Below are 21,344 nucleotides of genomic sequence, written 5' to 3' on the forward strand. Positions count from 1 at the left end.
AGTTTTTACTACCCAAGTACGACTTTTTTTCTCAAAAAATATTCGTGGACAACCGAGATAAAAATAACGCAGCTACAAATCTATTATTTATCTTTCAATTTTAAATTTGGCAGTGCAGAGGTCGATTCTATTTATAAATAGATGCGAAGACACGTAAATTTGGCAACAGAGGTTTGTAATGATAGTATGTATCACTATTTACCTAAATTTGACTACCATTTATTGATCATAACATTTTAATAAATAATTTACGTCGTAATTTCGATAATTCAATGAAAAAACATCTGATAGGTATTCTTTTAATTATACGTTATAAAACGTTATTGCAGAACAATATACAAATAAATAAATACTAACAGAACGACAATTATACAACTTAAGAACTAATTTTTAAAAAATATTTGCAACATAGATTTGTACCGTTGTACGTTACTTTAAAATTCAATGTTCTCATAGAAAAAAAAACCGTTATTAAGAACTACTTGTTAAACTGGCCATAAGTAACTCCATCTTATGTAAAAAATTTCTCCCTTCCATCTTTTCCAGCCTAACATCTCTAAATTGTCCACCCAAGTGTTCCCACTTTCTTTCAGTAACTAATCTACTTGGGAAGAAATCACTTCTTGGTGAATGAGCTACAGAAACTTGAATACCAGTTTGATGTTCACATCTTACACTGATTATTCTGTCACCTGTTGGGGATGACAACAGACATGAACTAGCATTACCTAACGGTTCAACAGCTCCTGTGCCTAAATGGTTTGAGTTGGCCAGGAACTGCCAACCCATTGTTTTAGCCAACGCCTGAACCGCTAGAATTTGATGTTGATTGATATGACAGAATATTAAATCTCTCAATTCTTGAGGTTCATAACTCATGTACATGACTTTACCATCCCTGCAAATACATTTGAGACTCTTTTCACCTACATGTATTACAAGAGGAGTTCTGCAGAGGGCGTCATAGCCGTGAGTTGAAATGTTAATTTTTACGCAAGACTGTGTTGGACTGTTTAACGTGTTCCAATGAGAACTTATTAAGGGGTCTTTTACTTCTTTTGCTATAGTGTCCAAGACGTACTCAGTGCGCAATCTCATGAGGAAATGTTGTGCCTGTTTGATGATTTGTTCTAGAAGAGTTTCAGACTTTGTCATGTCTAGCAACTCATACCGGTCTGCTGCCATGGGACCTGCAAAACATAATAGTAAAATACTTTATTTTAATTAATTAACGTGCGATTGCGATACCAGCAAGCATTCTTTTCTTTGAAGGTCCTAATGGCCCGGTGGCAGGATGTGGAAATGGATGATGAGTATTTCTGTGGTGCACTTCTCTCAATAGTTGGTGTAAAGAATGTTCAAGGACGTGATCATGGTCAGTTTTTGAAGGAGCAGGATTTTGAGGCTTTTTATCACCTGAAGTTGAATGACACAAACCTATGATCAATTGAATACCAGGAAAGACCTAAAATGCAATCTTATGTAATGATTCTATAACATAATCACATGGTAATTACAGTGGCCATAATTTGATTCCCAACAACCATGTGAGGAATTGGGGCTTGTAACTGTACAGCTTCTTTGGCAAGTTGGTTAAAAAGTTCTTTACAAAATAAAACATTTTGTGCAGCTTCCAGTTTTTGTTGCCAGTTCATGTCAGTGTTTGAAGCTGGGCTCCCAGAACCCAACAGATTGACATTGACACTACATAGATCCTCTTGGTCTACAAACAAAATAATCACACCAGAATTTCACATTTGCATGTTTTACCTTTTTGACATAAAACCTCGATATATGCAACTCCCTGTAGTTCAGAAGGTATGTATACTCTCAAAGCTGAATTAGTCTTGAAAGGAGTAGGTCCACCAGGACCTGGACTGCTAGGTGGACTATTAGTTTTGTCATCATCTTCAGCTTTAGTCACCTCAAATGTGCCAGTCTGAGTATATTTGGAGCCAGCAGTGCGATAACTAAGATCACCAATGATTGTATTTGATACTTTTTTAAGCCTCCAGTTTTGTCTCAATCTTAATAACTCTATATGAAAATCAGGAGCTGTCCTATTTCTAGCAGCTTCATTTTGTGATGTTTTCAGTCTTTCAGCGCCTGTAAGCAAAACGCTGGCTGCTCCCGCGAGCGCCTTTTTGCGCGCATATATCTGTACCATGGGTTTTGTTTCCAATGGTTCTTGTTGAACAGGATCTAATACCATGTAACGTTTATCTTTGGCTATTGCTAAAACGTCTGCCAACACACAAACTTCTTGAAACGCGTTGCGCAGTTTGTTTCTCGCGGAGTCCCACGGCCACAAGCTTGACTGGAACGCATCTTTGCTGTCAGAATCTGATTTATTCTCATCCACTGCTTCGCCCGATTCCTTCTTTATGTCAATCTCGTTTGTTTTGCTAAAGTCAATTTTCTGCGCGAATTTTGCGAGACTCTCGGACAAAGTTAAGGGTCTGTAAAAAATTAAGTTACCCCGCTGGAACTAGAAGTTTGGTATACTTACGGTTGGTATATTTCAGTCCCGTCATAAGTGATTTCTTGGATTTGGTTTTCGATGGGTGCTTCCACTGATATATTTACCGAATAGGACATTTTCAAATATTCGAAGGCGGATTTAACACAACAAAAACATTTACGAAAGACTTTTGACAGGTACCGTTATTTGCCGTTTTGTAGGTTATGATTGGAGATGTAAACGTAAAGTATCAAATGACCGAGTGAGATAGCGCATTATGCATACAAATCTACCGTAGTTTTGCTAGAGTAATAGAGTTCCTGCCGCAAACACACCGACGAAACGAACATGTCGGAATTTTTTTGAAATGAATATTCCAAAGTATGTATTAGCAAAATATCTCTCCTTTTCATTGCGTAATTAAAAATGTTAGTCTACATTCACTGATAGAATGCATTTTTTTAAATATCCTTAGATAACAAAATCCCCAAACCATAACATTAAAATATTAAGAAAGTATCATAGATTGTGTTGGTAATATCTTGAAGCATTCGCGCCACTGATTCTCATTGGTTGTTATGAAACCCAGGCGAAAAATAAATTATATGACATTTCAAATTTGAAATTGTCAGTTCTGTCAAAGTGGTTTAAGCATTTAGATTTGCGATTTTTCATCTTTAGAGCTTTGTTTTGCGACTCTCTGGTTTTAAAAGTTATTAGTTTTGATCCTGTTGCTGTTTTGATCTGTTCCGTTGCGACTTTTTGTTGATTTTTTTAAATTTGTGAAGTGAGTGCGTGGCTCAAGAATCTAATTACAAACATCGAAAATGATACAGAGGTAATTTTTGTTCGTGCATTAAATAGGAGTATATATTAAATAATCTCTTGCTTGTGTTTAACCATTTACGAAAAAAGCTGGATATTTTAATTTCAGCAGCCAGCTTTTTCGGAAATTCGAAAATGTATTGTGGGTTGCATTTTTTATTCCGTCGGGCACATTATTACTCGTGAAATACCCTGTATTAATAAAACCTAATATATTACTCCTACTGTACTGAACTCTTTTCTTTCGTCTTTCGTCTTTCCTAAGTGCAAACATGCAGAATAATCATAAAACATCACGTGTAAACCTGCTGTTTCCATTTTTTTAAATTTCGCGCCGGATCTATTTGTTGTAGCGTAGAGTGAACATTTTTAGTAACATTTATGTCAAGCAATCTATGAGTGGACAGAGTTTTTGTGCATAAAAAAAATTGAGAAGGCATTTTTGATAAAAAATGTACAGTGGCGAGCACGGAATTTCGCACACATTGGACATTTCACTGACAAAATTTTATTAAAATGAGATACTGGCGGCAGTTTCGTGACAGTTTAGGTGAAACATCAGTCATGATCACATATATCATGAATGATTATAATGACAATAAAGCTTAGACTAGATAGTTTTTTTTTAATGACATACAAATTGGTGTGCGAAATTCCGTGCTCCCCACTGTACTATGGCGGACAATAAATTTAGGCCGGCCTGTCATTGGCTTGACATCAAAATGTGAAGCTGGCATTATGTTCAACTAACCCCATTTTCGATTTTTGTCATTCTTGTCATCGTGACAGCGATAATCAAAATTAAAAGTGGGAAAAGAAGCGTGTACCAGAGAGAAGTATGTACCGAGCGATCATTTAAAAAATAAATCGAGTTTGCTTTGGAGCCTATGCTATAGCATGGGTTGTCATAGGTAACACGCCGACTCGATTTATTTTTTAATTGATCGCACCGTACTACAAATGCTACAAATCAGTTATGGTAATGCGTCATGATCTGTAAGTTACGAAAAGGGCGAAGGAAACGCCAAACAGCTTGAAAACCTTCAGTTTGACAAACTAACACATCAGTCATAATGACAATAAATGGCCGCTTGCATTGATTTTTTTGAAATGTCAGAAATTTGCTGGCCTAAATTTATTGTCCGCCATAGTACAATGGCCGGCAAAAAAAGTTAGCCATCATTTAAATGTCAGTGTCAAAAAAGCATTAATTACACATTTGGATTTTGACGTGACACAAAAGTGATGGCTAATTTTTTTTGCCGGCCATTGTACATATGTATTTGTAAGTAAAAAATTTAGTTGATCTATCTTCTATCTCACCGCTAAAAATTAGTTTAAATTAGTTTTGCAGAATTTTCCAATTTTCAGTGGTTGAGATAAAATAAAATACTTTGTAGAAAGTTGTTGCACGGGGAATACGTGTTTATAAAGACAGAGAAATTGCCACAGTTGGTTAAGGTAAAGACATATCTTATTGTTGCAAGAATTTTAATATTTTAAAGGCTGGACCAGATGACCAGATAATACCTATTTAACAAACTGAACAGTGATTAATGATTTATTATTTTTTAACTTTAATAATTAGATGTTCATTCAGTTTTCTCTGTGTTGCTTTCTTTTTACTGTTCCTATTTAATTGTTTAAAACGGTATCATCTTTAATGCAAATCTTAAATCAAAGTATATCCTGGACACTTGGGTACCTAATAAGTTTCAGATTTGAGTAGTTCCTTCGAATATTATATTGTCATTATCATATGTATTAGGTATATTATCATTTGCTTTTCCATAAACAAAGAAGAGATTTATTTATCAAAAAAGCATTGGGAGAGTTAAAAAATTTAGGAAATGGAAGGTTCATAGGCTCTTGTCTTGTTAGCCCTTTTGGGTTAAGTGCTTACTATTTTTTTTTACTAACTCGTATTAGGTAACCCATTGTATTCAAATGAATACACGTGAAAGATCTCCTCAGCAGTAAGCTCTACAAGTAGGCAACTTTTGTAAATACATATTTAAGGTTTCTCGAATGTTTGATAACATGATTATTACAAGTGTTACCGACTATCGTCACATTGACAAGTTATAACATGTACAATCAGTAGACATTAAAAGCTGGGACAAGATTACAAATGTATAAAGTAAAAAATTACAAAATTTATATCGGTTGAATTTGGTTTTTTACGAAAAGGTTATAAAAATTATGACAGGGTTAATTTTTCAGTTTGTTTCATATTGAATGATATTGTTTGTGTTCCCAATTAAATAAGTGGTAATAATTATTCACAGAATCGGTTTTTTTGGATGGTTTGTTTTTGAACGTCGGACAAATTAGACATTATTTTAATTTTACAAGAGAGTGATGTCAATGTGACAACGATTAATCTGACAATTTGTGACAAAGCGAAAGTTTGATACACAATGAAAAATTTTTGGATGTCCCAGCTTTTAATGTCCACCGATGGTAGGTACACCTTCATTTATAACTGTAACGCCTTTTTGGTTTGTTGTTTTTTTATTTTTGTGAATAGGTAGAAAGTGAACTACATACTTATAATTTATTTTACGAAATATGTATGGAAGCGGTATGGTCAGTGGACAAATAAAACTGGGACACTTAACATTGAATCTATGTAAATCAGACCATTGAATTGTCAATATATTTGTCAGTGTCTATATAATATGTCATATCAAAGTTAAGCTATTTGTGATAAAGTCGTAATTAAACGATGCAAATTTGTAAATTTTGACTTATGTGATTGTCATTTTTGTCCCAGTTTTATTTGTCCATCGACTGTACATTAGGTATATCGGGTGATGAAACGCATTTGGGATAGATTAAAATCACGTAAACCAATTTGGAAAGAAGAATTTCTCATGCAACCATTTTCCATATGTGATTACTGAAAAGCAGCGTGGCAAGACGTAGATAGATACTTTCAATAAAAATTCAATTTCAAAACAAGTTCCGGGATTTGACCCACCCAGGAAAATCTGGTGTAAATTAAATCGCTTTAGAACCGGCCATGGCAAATGCAATAATAATTAGTGCCCGACCGAACATTCGGTTTCGGTTTCGGCCAATTTTGGCTGAAAATAAGAGTTCCGACCAAGGAGGCTAAGTTTCGGTTTCGGTCAAAAATCGGCCGAACTTTCGGCTCCAGCCGAAACTGTTTTTCGTCGCGTCTCGCTCGTTGTTAATTTGATTATTATTATTATGTAATACTTATTAAACGTTTAATTAAGACTGACAGAAGTTGTTTTTTTAGTTTGATTTATAATAAAAATACTAAGCATAAAGATGTTTTTGTTTATTTTTGGATAGAAGACAAACAGTTGTATCTAATTACAAAGGTCTATTGTCCAAAAAGTAACTGAATTCAAAAGTTTCGGTTTCGGCCGAAACTGTAGCAGAGGCCGAAATTCGGTTTCGATTTCGGTTTCGGCTGAAAAACATGATTTTGGTCGGACACTAGGAATAATATGCTTTTTCATTGAAACATTATTGAAAACCCCTCTTGTGAATGCGGTGCAGAAAAAGAAACTATCCAACACATTATGGAAGAATGTCCCCTTACTAAATTCTAGCAAGGTTTCTCCGAACTTCATATACTTACCGAAAACGCCTCGAATTTTGATTGTATTTTTCTTCATAAGTACGAACATAATATACAGGGTTATTCACGTAAAATGACGAGCCTGACCAGGTAAAAATGCAACCCAAAATACATTTTACAAAGGATTCATTGTGTTTTGGTATTTAAAAATTAAATCAGGAATCCAAGTAGGTATTCTATTAGTTTGAAAGGTATATCTGTCATTGCATTTTTCGTTCATTTTTGGAATTTGAAAATGTTTTGGAACGATGACAGAATTTTTCTTGCACAAAAGTCAAACGTGTTAGACATCATTGAAATCAGAAAAAAATCTCTACCAGAATAAAAATAAATTGTTCCATTTAAAAAACAAAGTTACACTTATTTGATATAACAATATTAATGTTCAAAAAATTAAAAAATTAAGCCGTTTTTTAGTGCTTTTTCAACAATTTAATTGTTTTTTTTTTGTTTAATAAAATCGGACAATAAATAATGGAACTACGGTTTGCGTCGTTTTTTCGGAAACAGCCTGTACAAAATAAACCTAAAACTTAAATTTGACATTTATCCCAAGAAATGAAAGTATGATCAAGTCTTATGTATCCTGGAGCATTTATAAACTAAAAAGACCACAAAAAATACGGCTTTCTTGACCAGAAATTTATTTGAACACTCGTGATTTCGGTTATACATATGTAATTGATTATGGGCCAGTTTATAGAAAGAGAATTAAATATTTAATTCGAATTAAATTTTAATGCGCGATTAACCCATGAATCCGCAACTTCGATTGGTTCAATCTGCTCACGTGTTCAGTTAATCTCGCATTAGATTACGATTAACTTAATTTCGCTTCTGTAAACTGGCCCTATACAGAGTGTTCTCGAAGTTGAGGGGTTCCTTGTAACACGAGATACTATGCATTATTCTTAAGAATTTTAGCCTAAATCTTCTTAGTAAAATGTTTGTATTAAGGGAGATAATTGATTGTATATTTTTATTGTTTTCTAAAATTTTGAGTCCGGTCCTGTCTATTTCTCCGCTGTCCTAGATTAATAACTGACGTGGCCCAGGATGGTGTCTTTCTGGAAATCGCTCTCCGTACTCTCTGGACGCCGCAGCTGCATTCTGATAACGTGATAACTGATAACATTGCCCATGCATTAGCAACATATCTGTGAGCTAATGATAAAGCCATTTCGACTAATTAGATGATAACTCTGACAGTATTTTTGATTAACGTCCATGCTCATTTGATTTTATTTTTGTCAATTCTAATTTCTAACAAATCAGCGCAAATTTGAGCAGGACCGGTTTCGAAAATTTCAAAAAAATTAACTTATTGTATCTTCATTGCCGTACACATTTTACTAAGGTGACTTTGGCTAAAACTCTTTAGAACAACGCATACTATCACAGGTTAAAAGGAACACCTCAACTTCGAAAACACCCTGTATCTACTAAAAGTTCAGTTGAGCAAATCTACTTAAAAAAATTGAAAAATTAAGCGACTTCACACATTTTGTGTTCAACTTTATAAACAGTGTCCCAAAATTCGCGGAACAGCTTAGCATTAGAAGGTGATTCACGAGTAATAATGAGCCTAACAAAATTTGTGATGCAACCAACAATACGTTTCCACCATAGTTTTTTTAGTTTGTGTATTTGTTAATAATAATACAAATAAAAATAATCATTTGAAACAAAAAATTGTTTCGTGTCAGATGGGGAGATGGGTTTACTTTACGGTTGTATATTATTGTTACTTCTTTTAATTGATCTAATTTCTGTCGTCACAAATATGAGAACAATATACAGGGTCGCTAAAAAGTATGGTTATAGCTAAATATTTTCAGAACGGTTTAGCAGAGCTCGTTGAAATTTGGCACAGAGTTAGAAGTGTTTAAATTCTATCACCTGTGATTTTTTTAAATTTTCTAACATCATTTATTTTGAAGATACAAGGTTAACTCGATTTTTTGTTAAATGGCATGGGGGTCAAATTTAATATTTTTGAAAAGAGTTTTTTTTTTGTGAATTCAGTGATGTAACACATGCCCAAATCGCCGCCATTTTGAACCTTTTTTTAGGATATAAATGAAGTATTTCACGTTCAGGCTTTTTATTTTTTTTTTAATTAAAATGTATTCTGTTTTAGTTAAATGTCTTATTTTTAGTATTTTTACACTTATTTTTGACTTTTATTTATTTTTTGGTCAAAGGACAGTCGGCAAAGGATTAACGATAGCTAAAGACATGATGTTACACCCACTACTGAATTCACAAAAAAGGACTCTTTTCAAAAATATAAAATTTGACCCCCGTGCCATTAAAAAAAATCATCAAAATAAATGATGATAGAAAATTGAAAAAAAAAAACCTCAGAAGATTGAATTTAAACACTTCTAACTCTATGCCAAATTTCAACGAGCTCTGCTAAACTGTTCTGAAAATATTTAGCTGTACCATACTTTTTAGCGACATTGTAGGTATGTACTGGGTGATTCAGAATGGTTGTGGATAAATATGGCAACTATGTACGAAAATTTATGTGGCAACTGTGTGGGTGGGGTAGAGTTGACATTTATTTTGTATGACATTTCATATGCATGCATTTGATTTTTTTATACCATTTGACAATTTTCAAAATTGCGCGACTATGAACTGTCAAAGAAATCTCAACTCTATCCTACCTACAGAGTTGCCACATAAATTTTCATATTTATGTCATTTATTTTGTGTCACCCTGGAATACCTTCTCTATTTTCTAAAGGATTAATTTAGCAGGTCTGGTAACCATGATCGACGCATCATGTGTGTAAAATACATCTCATGCATGAAGAGCTTAGTACACTTAGGTAGTTGTTAAATAAGTAAGTGTTCGGTTAAGCTTATTTAAATTAATTCGGTGCCAAGTCGCCGGAGACAATCGCGACTGGTGCAAATTTTTCGATTCATTTGGTTGCGTAGATGTCGATGATGTGAAACCCGAAAACGAATTTATTTTTGTTCAGTAAATGGTGGAACAATTTCGATATAGTTTGCAGAATGAAAGGCTGGTGAGATTGTAAACGGAACAGCATCAATCTTATGCCTTACCCCGAAGCTTTTTTACGCGAAGTACACAAATACGAACGATAAATCAATGTGGAAGACCTGTCACTGGTTAGGAAGCCACGCAGTTGTTGTGTTATTTCTCTCTGTGTTCGCCCTTTTCTTCTTTTCAGGAGTGTAACGTTCCCCGCGTGAATTGTGCTTTTTTGCAGTTGGTAAAACTGCACATCGACTGGTGGACATTACCGGATCGAGGGTTAGCTCGCCTTCGGCACCTCGTTCGCGTCGAGAACGACCGTTTTGTTTTATTGACGTTTTTCTAAGTTATTATAATTCAAAAGGAAGGAGTTGTGGGGGTGGTGGGAGTTGGTGGGACCAACGACGCGGGGGTGGAAGGAGGGATACGACATGAACCAGACTCGAAGTAGAATATCAATAATGTGACCGTGCGATTGCCAAGACTCAACATGGCCGCTCTCTCTCCAGTTCTCTCCTCCTCTCCAGGACTTATAAGATTCCCAGGATCTCCCAGAACAGCCCGACCCGCAGGATTAATGCATTTAGGACTATTATATTACGACCTCGTCGATATTATGGTTATTGCCGACGAAAAATATGTTCTCCAGTTTCTCGACGCGTCTAACGCAATTACCACCACCGAAGACGGCTACTCGCTACTCTTCCTCTTCTGCACTCGCCACCAAAATGGAGACGCAAATATATTTTTTGCGACAGCCTCCGCAGGGCGCAAATAACATTCTTGATCGTGAAAGACGAAGATCAAGGTGAGCTGGCGTGACGTAATTATCGTGAAACCCGAATCAAGCCTCGACGTGATTTCCGCGAGACCCATCCTGGCGATGCGAATTTTTTCGTCGTTTTGTTTCTGGGGGTACTTCTCTGCCCTCTTATTGATTCATTCCATTGCAGAACGGCGTAAAGCTGAAAAAACTGGTCCGGAACTGGGACTCTCTGCGCAGAAATAACAATTGTAGAATCACACAATCGTACAAAAAAGAACAGGAGCGTCCAATAGAGCGTCGGTTCGAGCGTCACGGCGCAACGGCGTCCAATCCCACCCCCGGTGGCAATAAGATCCACATTCCGAGAAACTCGAGCTGTGCCGACTGATTCCATTGGTCGTCGGATTCCGCGAATCCCACCAATTTCTCTTATTGTCATTGCACGGGTTGGGCTGCGTGGGTGGGCCGGATCCTTTCCGAATCCAATCCGACAAAATACATTTTACACAAAAATCACCTCTCCATGGATAAATGTGATGCTGCGTTTTCAACTTGATGCTGTTTCAAGTTGGGTTTCAGCCAGTTTCAGGAGCGGACGTTGTTTCAGCATCTTATTATCGCAGGGCCGGACCGGCCGATCACCCAGCGGGTCGAACCAATCTCTACACCGCCTCTCAGAGAATCTCTAATAACATACTGTACTAATGAGCATTTTTTGAAAATTTTCCTTCAATATTGAATTGTTTGGAAATCTGTGCTATCCGGAAAAATATTACAATTACATTTTTTTTTAACTTTCTGCTATACATAAAGTATTAACGAACTGATTAGTTCATAGTGGTTTTGCGATTGAAATCTCGATTTTTTACCTGTGTGAAAATAAAAAGCCACCAAGTACTTTTTCCAGTCAAGATTTTCAGTTTATGGTTTACACAAAGATATTTTTTTAAATTTTTGCGGAAAGCTATTTGAAACATTCGGACGAATGTTGGGAACGGTTGGTGTGAGTTGTGTGGCGGCGAAACGTGTATTCGCTTTTTCGTTTGTTCTTTTTTGCGGCGCCGCGTCGGGTGGCAAAAAGCGCGAGTACGGCGCTGCGTGAAAGAGACAAATAAAAGTTGTTCTTGGGCGAGAATAGTAGCACATGAGGAGGGCGGTTGGGCGGCGTTCTGCTCCGGTATCGACCCGCCGCGCCCGGATGAGGACATTACCCGGAGCTCTCAATACTCAGCGCAATGCTACTCGAGTCCCCCCAGTTACCCCCCGAGCTCCGGTTCCTCAAACCTTCTCCACCTCCCATTCTGCGCCATCTACATCTCCAACTGCTGCAGCTCCCACTCGCGCTTATTGTACTCCCGGATTATGACTCTCCATGTAGAAGTTTTAGATATTGTTTCTCTTTTGTAACGCTACCTGCCGCATAGTCTTCAAACGACACGAAGAGCTAATCGTTTCGTGTATGAAGCGGAATCTTTCGGTTTTATTGCAGATGATGTTGGCGGAACGCACTTTTATGAATTCGGTATACGAGGGATTTTATGAATTGGGTTTGACCTACTTCTCCGGATACAATCTTCTTACGGTTTTAATTAATTTTTGTTATGAATTCCGTTCCGAGATATTGTCTCGCAACAGATTAATCAACGAACTTCTTTTACAATACTGGACTCACTTGTATAGTTAATGATATTTGTTTCGAGAAGCTTTCCTTTCACCATGTCTGCTTTGTCATAAAAGCAAAATACGGGAGCATCAAAGGGTCGGATCATTCTTTTCATTATTTCATGATAAATGGCTAAATATCAAACAAAATTTCACTTATCCTCTATTAACAACAACCACAAAAGTTCCTTTTACATTTAATCTTCTTAATACAAAAATATGTACTATTCCGGACACGGAATCTTGGCCACAAGTGACATTTAACTGACAAATATGTGTGAACTGGCCTTTATTGAATATAACCCAACTTTTAACTCGATAATGCCATTTCCCTGCTTTTTTGATGTCATAAGAAAAACTTCAAAGTGATTTTTAATAACTGTCATTTATTAATGACACTAAAGATTGGTTTACATAATTTTTTTTAGAAATGTCTAAAAAATGTTGGCCAAGATTCCGTGTCCGGAATAGTACGTTTAAATTGAAAATGTAAAAAAATTAAATTCAATTAAAAATTTACAAAATGTAGGTAGCTGATTCTGAAAACCAAAATTATACAAGGTGATTCATGACTAATAATGAGCCAGACGGAATTGAAAATGCAACCCACAATACATTTGGAAGGTAAAGCTGAATATTTACCGTGTACAAATCCAGCTTACATTCCAAATGTATTGTGGGTTGCATTTTTCATGTTGTTGCGGAAACATGTATGTACCTTTGTTGTGTCTTTTTCAAAATTTATTTTAATGTCAAACTAGAAATGTATTTTTTGAGTCTACCTTTATGGCTGAAAGGCGAAATTTTTTTACTGCATCTCTACGTACAGTTGCGGCCGTTGAAAACTCAGACACTTTGACAACGCCAAACTTTTGGCTTTGTAAATGGTACTGAAAGTGACGTTTCTCGAAATGTCACTCAAACATTATCCACATTCATTTCTCTCGCAATGGCTGCTATACTCACACCGTCCCTCAGTCAAAGACATTTTTGCAAATCAGATAATTGCGGCATTTCAAAAGTTACGCGCGATTCTGACCTAATATGTCAAATACTGACACTGACTTTATAATCCTTGATGAAAATCCTGTTTACGCTAATCAAATTTCGGAATTTATACAGAGTGTTTAAGTCTTTCCTGTCTGAGATTTCAACGGCCGCAACTGTACATTGTGCTTACGAATTTTTTTGAAACACTACATTTTTGCGACACACGTCATTTTGATTACATATTTATTGGCAATACATTTTCTGTCGTCATTCCATTTACGTGCGTTTATATCATATTTTAACTATTTGATTATTATGATGATAAATTAGTGTTGTTACGTGTGTGCAACTAAATTTACATCGTGCTAGTTCTTAATTAAAAATGAAGAGATAAATGGTGGTCTGTTTTCAAAATATAACGAGTCATAAAATGTTGAAAATTCAAAACAAATTAAATATCCAACAGTAAATTTACGAGTGCAATAATAAATTAAATTTTAATTACGACGTAAGTCGTATAAATAATAGCGACGATTTTATTGGTTACGTTTGATTCAATTTTTTCAGTCAGAAACAAGAAAATAATAATGTATGAATTCCGGGGGGGGGGGGACTTTAATTCTTCTGGGCGACTTTCTTTTTTAAGTTTTCGTGATGTTGTTGGGAGGTTAAAAAAGCTTCCCGGAAGTTGTTCTCATTTGGCAACTTTCGTTTTTACCCCTGGACCACTTTCCACATAGTGTCTCAATAAAACGTGCGAATATTGATTGAGCATGACTTGAACTGTGAAAGAGATCGTTGCTCCATTTCCATCGCGGTTCTTTTTTGACCAGAGAACATTTTCACTGGAGCTATTTATTATTTAAACTCGGAAAAGCTTTCAGGAAAAGAAGCGGGGCGGCAGGTTTATGCGAGGTGTGAAGTTGCGGGATAGAGCGAGAACTGAGAATGGCTCGCCTGCATAATATAACAAGTTTTCGCCGTTTAAAATGATAATATTATAAATGATTCTTTCAGTTTTTCAGTGGAAACAAGGTCTCTTTTAGAACCGAGCGGTCACGCCTGAAAAAAACGCTTCTTTCCGCCGACCGAAGGAAATCCTTTATCGCCGACTTCACACTCTAATAATGTGATTTATGATACAGTAAATACACACGAATCGCAAATAGACGGAGTTATCAACATAAAATAGCAAATCATTTTCTGTAATATTTTTACTGTTGGGTCGGCTGTAATTTTATGTAATTAAGTTTTGCATATCTGTCTATTCGGAACGGAGTTTTGTCTGTCGAAGGACTGTTCTGACTGGGAAACCTTCTCCGAGGAGCGCCTCAATAGTTTGTTTCCCACTTATTCACATACGTTTCGCACGAGATAAAAATAATCTTTAATGTAATAGGTACAAAACATGCCATCTTACACGCGGGACGACAAGAAATCTCATGCATATCTCACTGAATTGCTTTTACATGTGTATGTTAAATTACTTAGGGTGGTACCCGTGTCGTTTACCATGTTTATTACTTCATATCTGTGAATTATTTGCTGACGTTCACCATGTTATTACGTTTATGTTTTTCACAACTCTACAAAAGTGCAAAACAGCTCGACATGATGTGTCTAACCCACTGGGGCATCTCGGCCGCCATTTTGTCCCATTAAAATTGAACTTAACCAATGGTATTGTTCGAAATATTTAGTGTTGATGTCCCGCTGCTGGGCCAACTCGACCTATGGTCGGCTCTATGGTTTATCTAAAAAGCCGCTATTCCATTGTGAATCGAGTTGCGCCGACGTCCGATCATTAATTACAGATTTCAAGAGCTCTGATTGTCCATCTCGGCCCCTCCATTTTTTGTACCCATTTATAATGATATTAGTCACTGAAATTTATTGCCGGAATGGTTCTTGTTTTCTTCTGGACTCGAACAGCGCACCACTGGCGTTGCCATAATTTGCACAGGAGAGCAAATTCTGAAAAGAAACTTAAAATTTTTTAGAAATGATCTCAATATAATATTCATTACATAATACAGAGTATTTTACCAATGATAATGAGCCTGACGGATTTGAAAATGCAACCAACAATACATTGTTTTCTTGCTTTCTTTTATTTTATACATTAATTTGTTGTTAATCTTTACTTGTCACTATATTTTGCACATACCAAAGAAACGACCGTTGACATCATCATTAATCAAGATCAAAAAACGACAAATGGGATTTTATTTCTGAACGAAATTAACACCTCCGAAAAAAGTGTTTTATTTTCAAAAATAAATAAACATCTTCAACTAGGGGCACTTGGACCTCTTGTGGCTAATGCTGAAATAATTATGATGATCCAGCGTCTGCACTGTGTCAAAATTGAGCTGGTCCTATTAGCGAAATCGCAATTTGAAGCGAAATGAAGTATTAATTGCATCCCCATAGATTAAAAACACGGCTGCTTCGGAGGAAAACTTGTTATCGACGTAATAATAGTAGCCGTCTACATGGTTTCAACCCTTTATAAAAGCATTAAGCCTTGACGATGTTAAATAGAGAAATGGTGGTAAATTATTTGAAATCGTTTGGAATAAAACAACAAGTTTCGCCTAGTCGAGAACATCTGCCTAATTTGATAGATGGTGTAAAAATCTGGAATTAGAATGAGTCGGCTGAAAGGGGTGGCAAAGCTACAAAGTTATTACAACCCGTCTTGATGTAATCTGACAATGAATAAGTAAAATTTAAAATCGGTTTTGATAATGCAGATTATTATGACGGTGGGGCGGCTCTCGTGTTGTAATTATTCAGGAACCGGAATCGGGGGTAGAAATCGTGAATTTCTTGTTGACCGTGTAATGATTAAATTAATTAATTTTTCGTCGACTGTGATTGCTCGTTTGCTCAGGGAAATCGGAAATGAAACAGACCGAAGGAAACAGAAGCGAGGGGGCGAGTTAAAGATGTAAGTAAAGGGTAAGATCTCCGAGGGGCAGATAATGGAATCAGACTTAGTCTAAATGGAAGCTTAACACTTTCAGCGGTTTCCGGATTGAATACTTAGTAGTCAATTCATTGCTTTCTGAATACACATTGCCCACTTCAAGTTTAAGGGCCTCTCAGCCATATCTAATACCCTATTAAATTATTTGTATTTGTCTTGTTTAGTAATTTCCTTCACTCGTCGACGGAATTTCCATTAGCAAATGCCCGACCAATCTAAACAAACGTAACTTTTCACGTTCTAATTAAAATGTCGGCCCTGCACGGGAATAAAAAGTCCTGGGTAATATTGTCTTTATAACAAAACGAAAATCATTATGTCGGCACTTGAAAGAACAAATTAAATTTTTAAAACAAAACGGTCATCATGTCAGACAGGTATTGACGGCTATGAAATTAATATTTTTAATAATCGATTTGGGTCCTAGCTGGGTCTGACGATGGGTACCTATTCAAACTTGTTAATAATCGGTCTCATTCCCTGCACCGTCTACTTTGTTTGAAGCGTTACGGTTTAATTTTTAAATTGAAATAACTTTCGGTCAAAAACCAGACATTTTTTTCAACCACGTCTGATGTCTTTCTCATTCTTAGCGTTCGCCACTCGACAATCACGCTTTTTTTACTAATTGTTAATTTGTCCCGAAAGGAAAATCGAGATGAGAAGGTTTTTTTCACTTCACCAAAAAATCGATGTGAAATAACGAATTAATTCCACTGTGAAAATTCAAAGTAATAAGACCGCGATTAAAGTATTAAATTAAGTCAACAATAGAATTGTTGGTTTTATTATTGCTGGGCGTTAATAAGTTCTCCGATTAACCGTTGCGGTTCAATCACTCGACGACAGATCAATCTTCGCCCGTTTGAGAGACCTCACACCGCCGCTAATGACAACTTTTTACGAGAACTTATCACGACTGATAAGTTCGAAAGACCAGTTTCGCACCTAACATGATGTTGTTGGTATTAAGTCGTGCAACAATGTACTAGATGTAGATTGCCACTTTCTGAACGAGTCGATACTTAGTTAGATTTGTTTTTGTCTTGATAAGCAACGGAAAAAATCAGACCAGTTTGCTAATTCAACAGATGTGGCAGTTCCAATAAAATTCTACGTGTAATAAATAACGCCTATAATCCTGTCATCACTTTGTACACGTATGTTATTACAGTTAGGTAAAGTTTTTCGCAAGTGCAGGTTTTACACAGTTTTGCATTATTTATACATATTTCAAATACATAGTTGTTTACGTGACGAGTACGGAAAGTGATACTTTACGGAACAAGTATGTAGGCTGACGCTCGTGGTGGAAGTCTACGAGTTTAGTAACGACATTTCCAGATGTGTTAGGTACAAACTGTTTTTCTACAACCATTTATCTGGAGACTGATTATTAAACTTACCATCGAAAACTGACCAATACTTTTGTTTAGTCTATTAGAAGTCGTAAAACAATAAACGCTGCGTCAAATATTTTGATTTCTTGCTTAATTATAGAAGCAATTTGCTTAAAATGATTTAAATTGACGGTAAAGAACGATTAATACAGTACGGCAAACAGTTTCCACACTAGTGCTGAAAATACTTTCCACACACTCTATCGTAAATGTCATTTTTCGCCGTTCAGATGAATATAGGGTTATTCACCTAAGATGACGAGCTTGACCAGGTAAAAATGCAACCCAAAATACAATTTAAAAAGCTGTCTCGATCCCTATTACATTATCGTAATGCACATAAAACGTCAGCCTAATGAATGTCAAGTTCTGACAGAAAAATACCTCTCTCAACAAAGTATAATTTAATAACAATATTAAGCAATTAAAATCACAAAAGTAATGGAATGGGTAAGTAGGATCATGTCGGTTCTGTCATCGTTCGAAAATATTTTCAAATATTAGATAAATATGAACGAAAAATACAATGACAGATCTTTCAAAGTAATAGAATACCTACTTGGATTCCTGATTTAATTTTTAAGTACCAAAACACAATGAATGCTTTGTAAAGTGTGTTTTGGGTTGTATTTTTACCTGGTCAGGCTCATCATCTTACGTGAATAACCCTGTATAGAAAAGTCTACTTTTTGTGATGGCTGTCGAAAAGTTTTCTTTCTGCACAATTAGACGATCCTAATTATTACAACAACAACTAGCAATAATCGCACCTCGGATAAACCTCATCGGATATGATATTGCCACTGCGCAAAGCAGACTTGGTAATAGTGGCAAAGAATGAAAGAGAAAGGAAAGAAATGATGAAGAGCCTGGGGAAGTATGCGAGGAAGAAAAACTTAGAACTGAGTTGAGAAGACGAAAATGATGGTGTTCAATAAGAGAAAGAGGAAGAGTGAAGAGAATGAGTTCAAATACTTGGGTTACACATTCAACGAAAGAGCCATGGATAAAGCATATATCAGAGAGATAGTGAGGAAAGCAAATAAGATAGTGGGATGTGTTTGGGAAATAGGAGATCGAAAGTAGGGAGGTGGTTTCAGGAAGAGAATGATGATGTTTGAGAGCTTGATAGAGAGTATATTTATGTACGGGGCTGAAATTTGGGGATGGAAGGAACAAGAAGAGGTAGAGAAAGTGCAAGAAAAATATTTGAGAGAAGTGCTAGGAGTGGACAGAGAAAGGCCAGGTTACATAGTGAGGGAAGAGTGAGAAATAGGAGGAATAGGCTATGAAAGCGAGAAAGAGAGCGGCAAAATTTGAAGACAAAATGGATGGAAGGAAGCAAAAGGAAGATGGATCAAAGTAGAACTGAGTAAAAGAGACAAAGACACAGACAAGCAAGAAAGAAGGGAAAGAACCAAAGAATCAAGATACAACGGGATAACAGGAAGTATGAGAGGTGTATGACAGAGGAAATTCCGGAATACCTGAGGAGAGAGAGTGCAAAAGAAAGAAAAATGATGACGAGATGTAGATGTGGGAACGAGGAGAGAGAAAACAGGTATTGGATGGGAGGGGAGGAAAGAAGGTGCAGAATGTGCTATGAGGAGAAAGAGAAAATTGAGCACATATGGCATGGATGTAGCAAAATGAAAGAGAGAGGGAGAGAAAGGAAATAAGGGGAGAAATGCTGAATGAAGATATGATTGATGAAAGAGATATAGAAGAGGAGGGAAAGGATAGAAAGAGAAAGGGGTGGGGGATAGGAAAAAATGTTAATTTTTGGAATTGTATTTTTATCAATCAGGAATACGAAAACCTGGAGGGCGAATAAAGTATATTAGCATATGTACTATTACAACAATAATATAGCAGATTACGATACCAGTTAAAAAAAGTGGAAGTTTACTAGACGAGTATGACAAGTTTAAATGCCATACGAGTCGAGTAAAATCACTTTTCTCACGAGGAGCGTACCTATACTATTTTTTCGCATTTTAAGAATATTAAAATTTTTTCATAAAAAAGTTTTGCGAATAATTTGAAAAACCTTAGTAGGTAAATTTTCATTAAAATAGCAACCTGACAGAAATTGTACTTAACAACATCATTTTTTGAAAACGAATTTCAAAATGATAGATTTGAAAGGCGAAAATAGCGCAGAAAATAACTTAACAGATATTTTAAATGCAGCCTCAGAAGCTTCGTCAAGTCTGCTCCCTGTAAAATCTAAGGAAAGATACGAAAAACACAAAATGGTTGGGTGCTATGCTGTAAAGTTACCTATTACGATTTTGAGTACAGTATGTACTTAATATACAGTGTGGAATAAAATGATTTACATCTAGTTACCTTTGCATTACCCTTGTAAAAATACGAAATGCCGCTCTACAAAAAAAGGAAAGCCTAACATCAAAATATTCCAAAATTCCAAATGTGATTTATTGCGAAGGGATGATATGAATGCAAAGTAGAGATTGAAATTAAAAAGCAGCTAACAAAAGCAAGTCACAGCTAGTGTTGAAAGTGGCCACCAACGTTTGTTAATTCAATTTAGTAAATTGTAACAATTGTCAATTCGATTGTTGACATTTTATTGACAGAACTAATAGATCGGCGCTTCGAAAAAAAAGTAGAGCGGTACAGTGAAATTTACATGTGCAAAAATTCCAAAGGTAACTAGATGTAAATCATTTTATTCCACACTGTAGTTCATTACTTTTACTGTAAAAATGCGAAAAAGAATTGACATAATATTTTTGTTTATGTTAGAATTGGTATTCGTATCTACGAGTATCATATATCTTACCAGTACTAGAAGACCACTAGAATAGGAAAATTATCTGTTGTTTATACTTCGACCACTTGGATGAATTGAATTCTTCATTTTACAGTTACATTTTTAATTTAAAATTGATACTAAAAATACTATGAAAGTAAGTTGACGAAATGCATATTTTTATGTTTTACGAGTATATATTTATTTCATAAAAGAGCAAACTAACTTTTTTATAGTACATACTTAGTACTAACTATGAAAAATGTAAGTAAATATAGATGGTTAATATTGGAGCAGATGTGCGATTATGCTGATGAAATTTAATGGAGAGTAAATTATATTATTTAATTTATAGTTTTTTGTTGAGCCTAGAGGTACACCATACGACTATTTCGTTCTGATTGCCAGCAAGAAAATTATGTTCAATTTACTCCCAAGCTAGCCTAAGGGCTGGTCTAAACGTTTCTATGGAATTAGTGTAGAGGGTAACAGTAGTTACGCTTTTAAGACCGAATGAACACGTCTGAATGATTTACGTTTCGGCATAATAAACTTTCCAGAACAATAATTGTTCGGTAGGTTTTCATGTTTTTCAAATTTGTGCGTAACAGGTGAAACCCGTATTTGCAATAGCGATTAATTAAAATTTCAAAGGCCGCAATATAAATTTAAAACAATTTTATAATATAAATTCAAAAGTTGAAAAGCCGGGGAATACGCGTCCCCTTGAGCTTGTGCACTTCAGTTACAATAAATTTCCTCGGTGTGTCTTCGCAAGTGAACCCTTTGAAGTGAAATTAAACTCGTTCTCGTTGAATTCTAAATCATTTCTTAGTGAAA

General features: G+C 35.7%; 1 protein-coding gene and 1 non-coding gene across 2 annotated transcripts; both read right to left on the reverse strand.

Annotated features, from left to right (window-relative positions):
* Positions 1-285: 285 nt before the first annotated feature.
* MED17 (mediator complex subunit 17) lies at positions 286-2,726 on the reverse strand. Its single transcript, XM_069050714.1, has 5 exons — positions 2,510-2,726; positions 1,771-2,459; positions 1,518-1,723; positions 1,249-1,465; positions 286-1,190 (listed from the first exon to the last, which is right to left on the reverse strand). Exons 1-5 carry the CDS (start codon positions 2,596-2,598, stop codon positions 472-474), a joined length of 1,920 nt encoding a protein of 639 aa, XP_068906815.1. The 5' UTR covers positions 2,599-2,726; the 3' UTR covers positions 286-471.
* A 15,749-nt stretch (positions 2,727-18,475) lies between these two features.
* LOC138134312 (U4 spliceosomal RNA) lies at positions 18,476-18,540 on the reverse strand. The gene has a single exon (XR_011160709.1). It is a non-coding gene; the product is annotated as a U4 spliceosomal RNA (small nuclear RNA).
* Positions 18,541-21,344: the final 2,804 nt, after the last annotated feature.

This window comes from Tenebrio molitor, chromosome 6 (genome assembly GCF_963966145.1).
Source record: "Tenebrio molitor chromosome 6, icTenMoli1.1, whole genome shotgun sequence".
Lineage (NCBI taxonomy): Eukaryota > Metazoa > Arthropoda > Insecta > Coleoptera > Tenebrionidae > Tenebrio > Tenebrio molitor.

What these genes read in the sequence shown, in the direction of transcription:
- MED17 (XM_069050714.1), bottom strand. Translation starts at nt 2,598, where the DNA reads ATGTCCTATTCGGTAAATATATCAGTGGAAGCACCCATCGAAAACCAA. An exon ending in GGGACTGAAATATACCAACC is followed by an intron (nt 2,460 to 2,509) that starts GTAAGTATACCA and finishes AATTTTTTACAG; the next exon opens with ACCCTTAACTTTGTCCGAGA. An exon ending in CGAGGTTTTATGTCAAAAAG is followed by an intron (nt 1,724 to 1,770) that starts GTAAAACATGCA and finishes TTTTGTTTGTAG; the next exon opens with ACCAAGAGGATCTATGTAGT.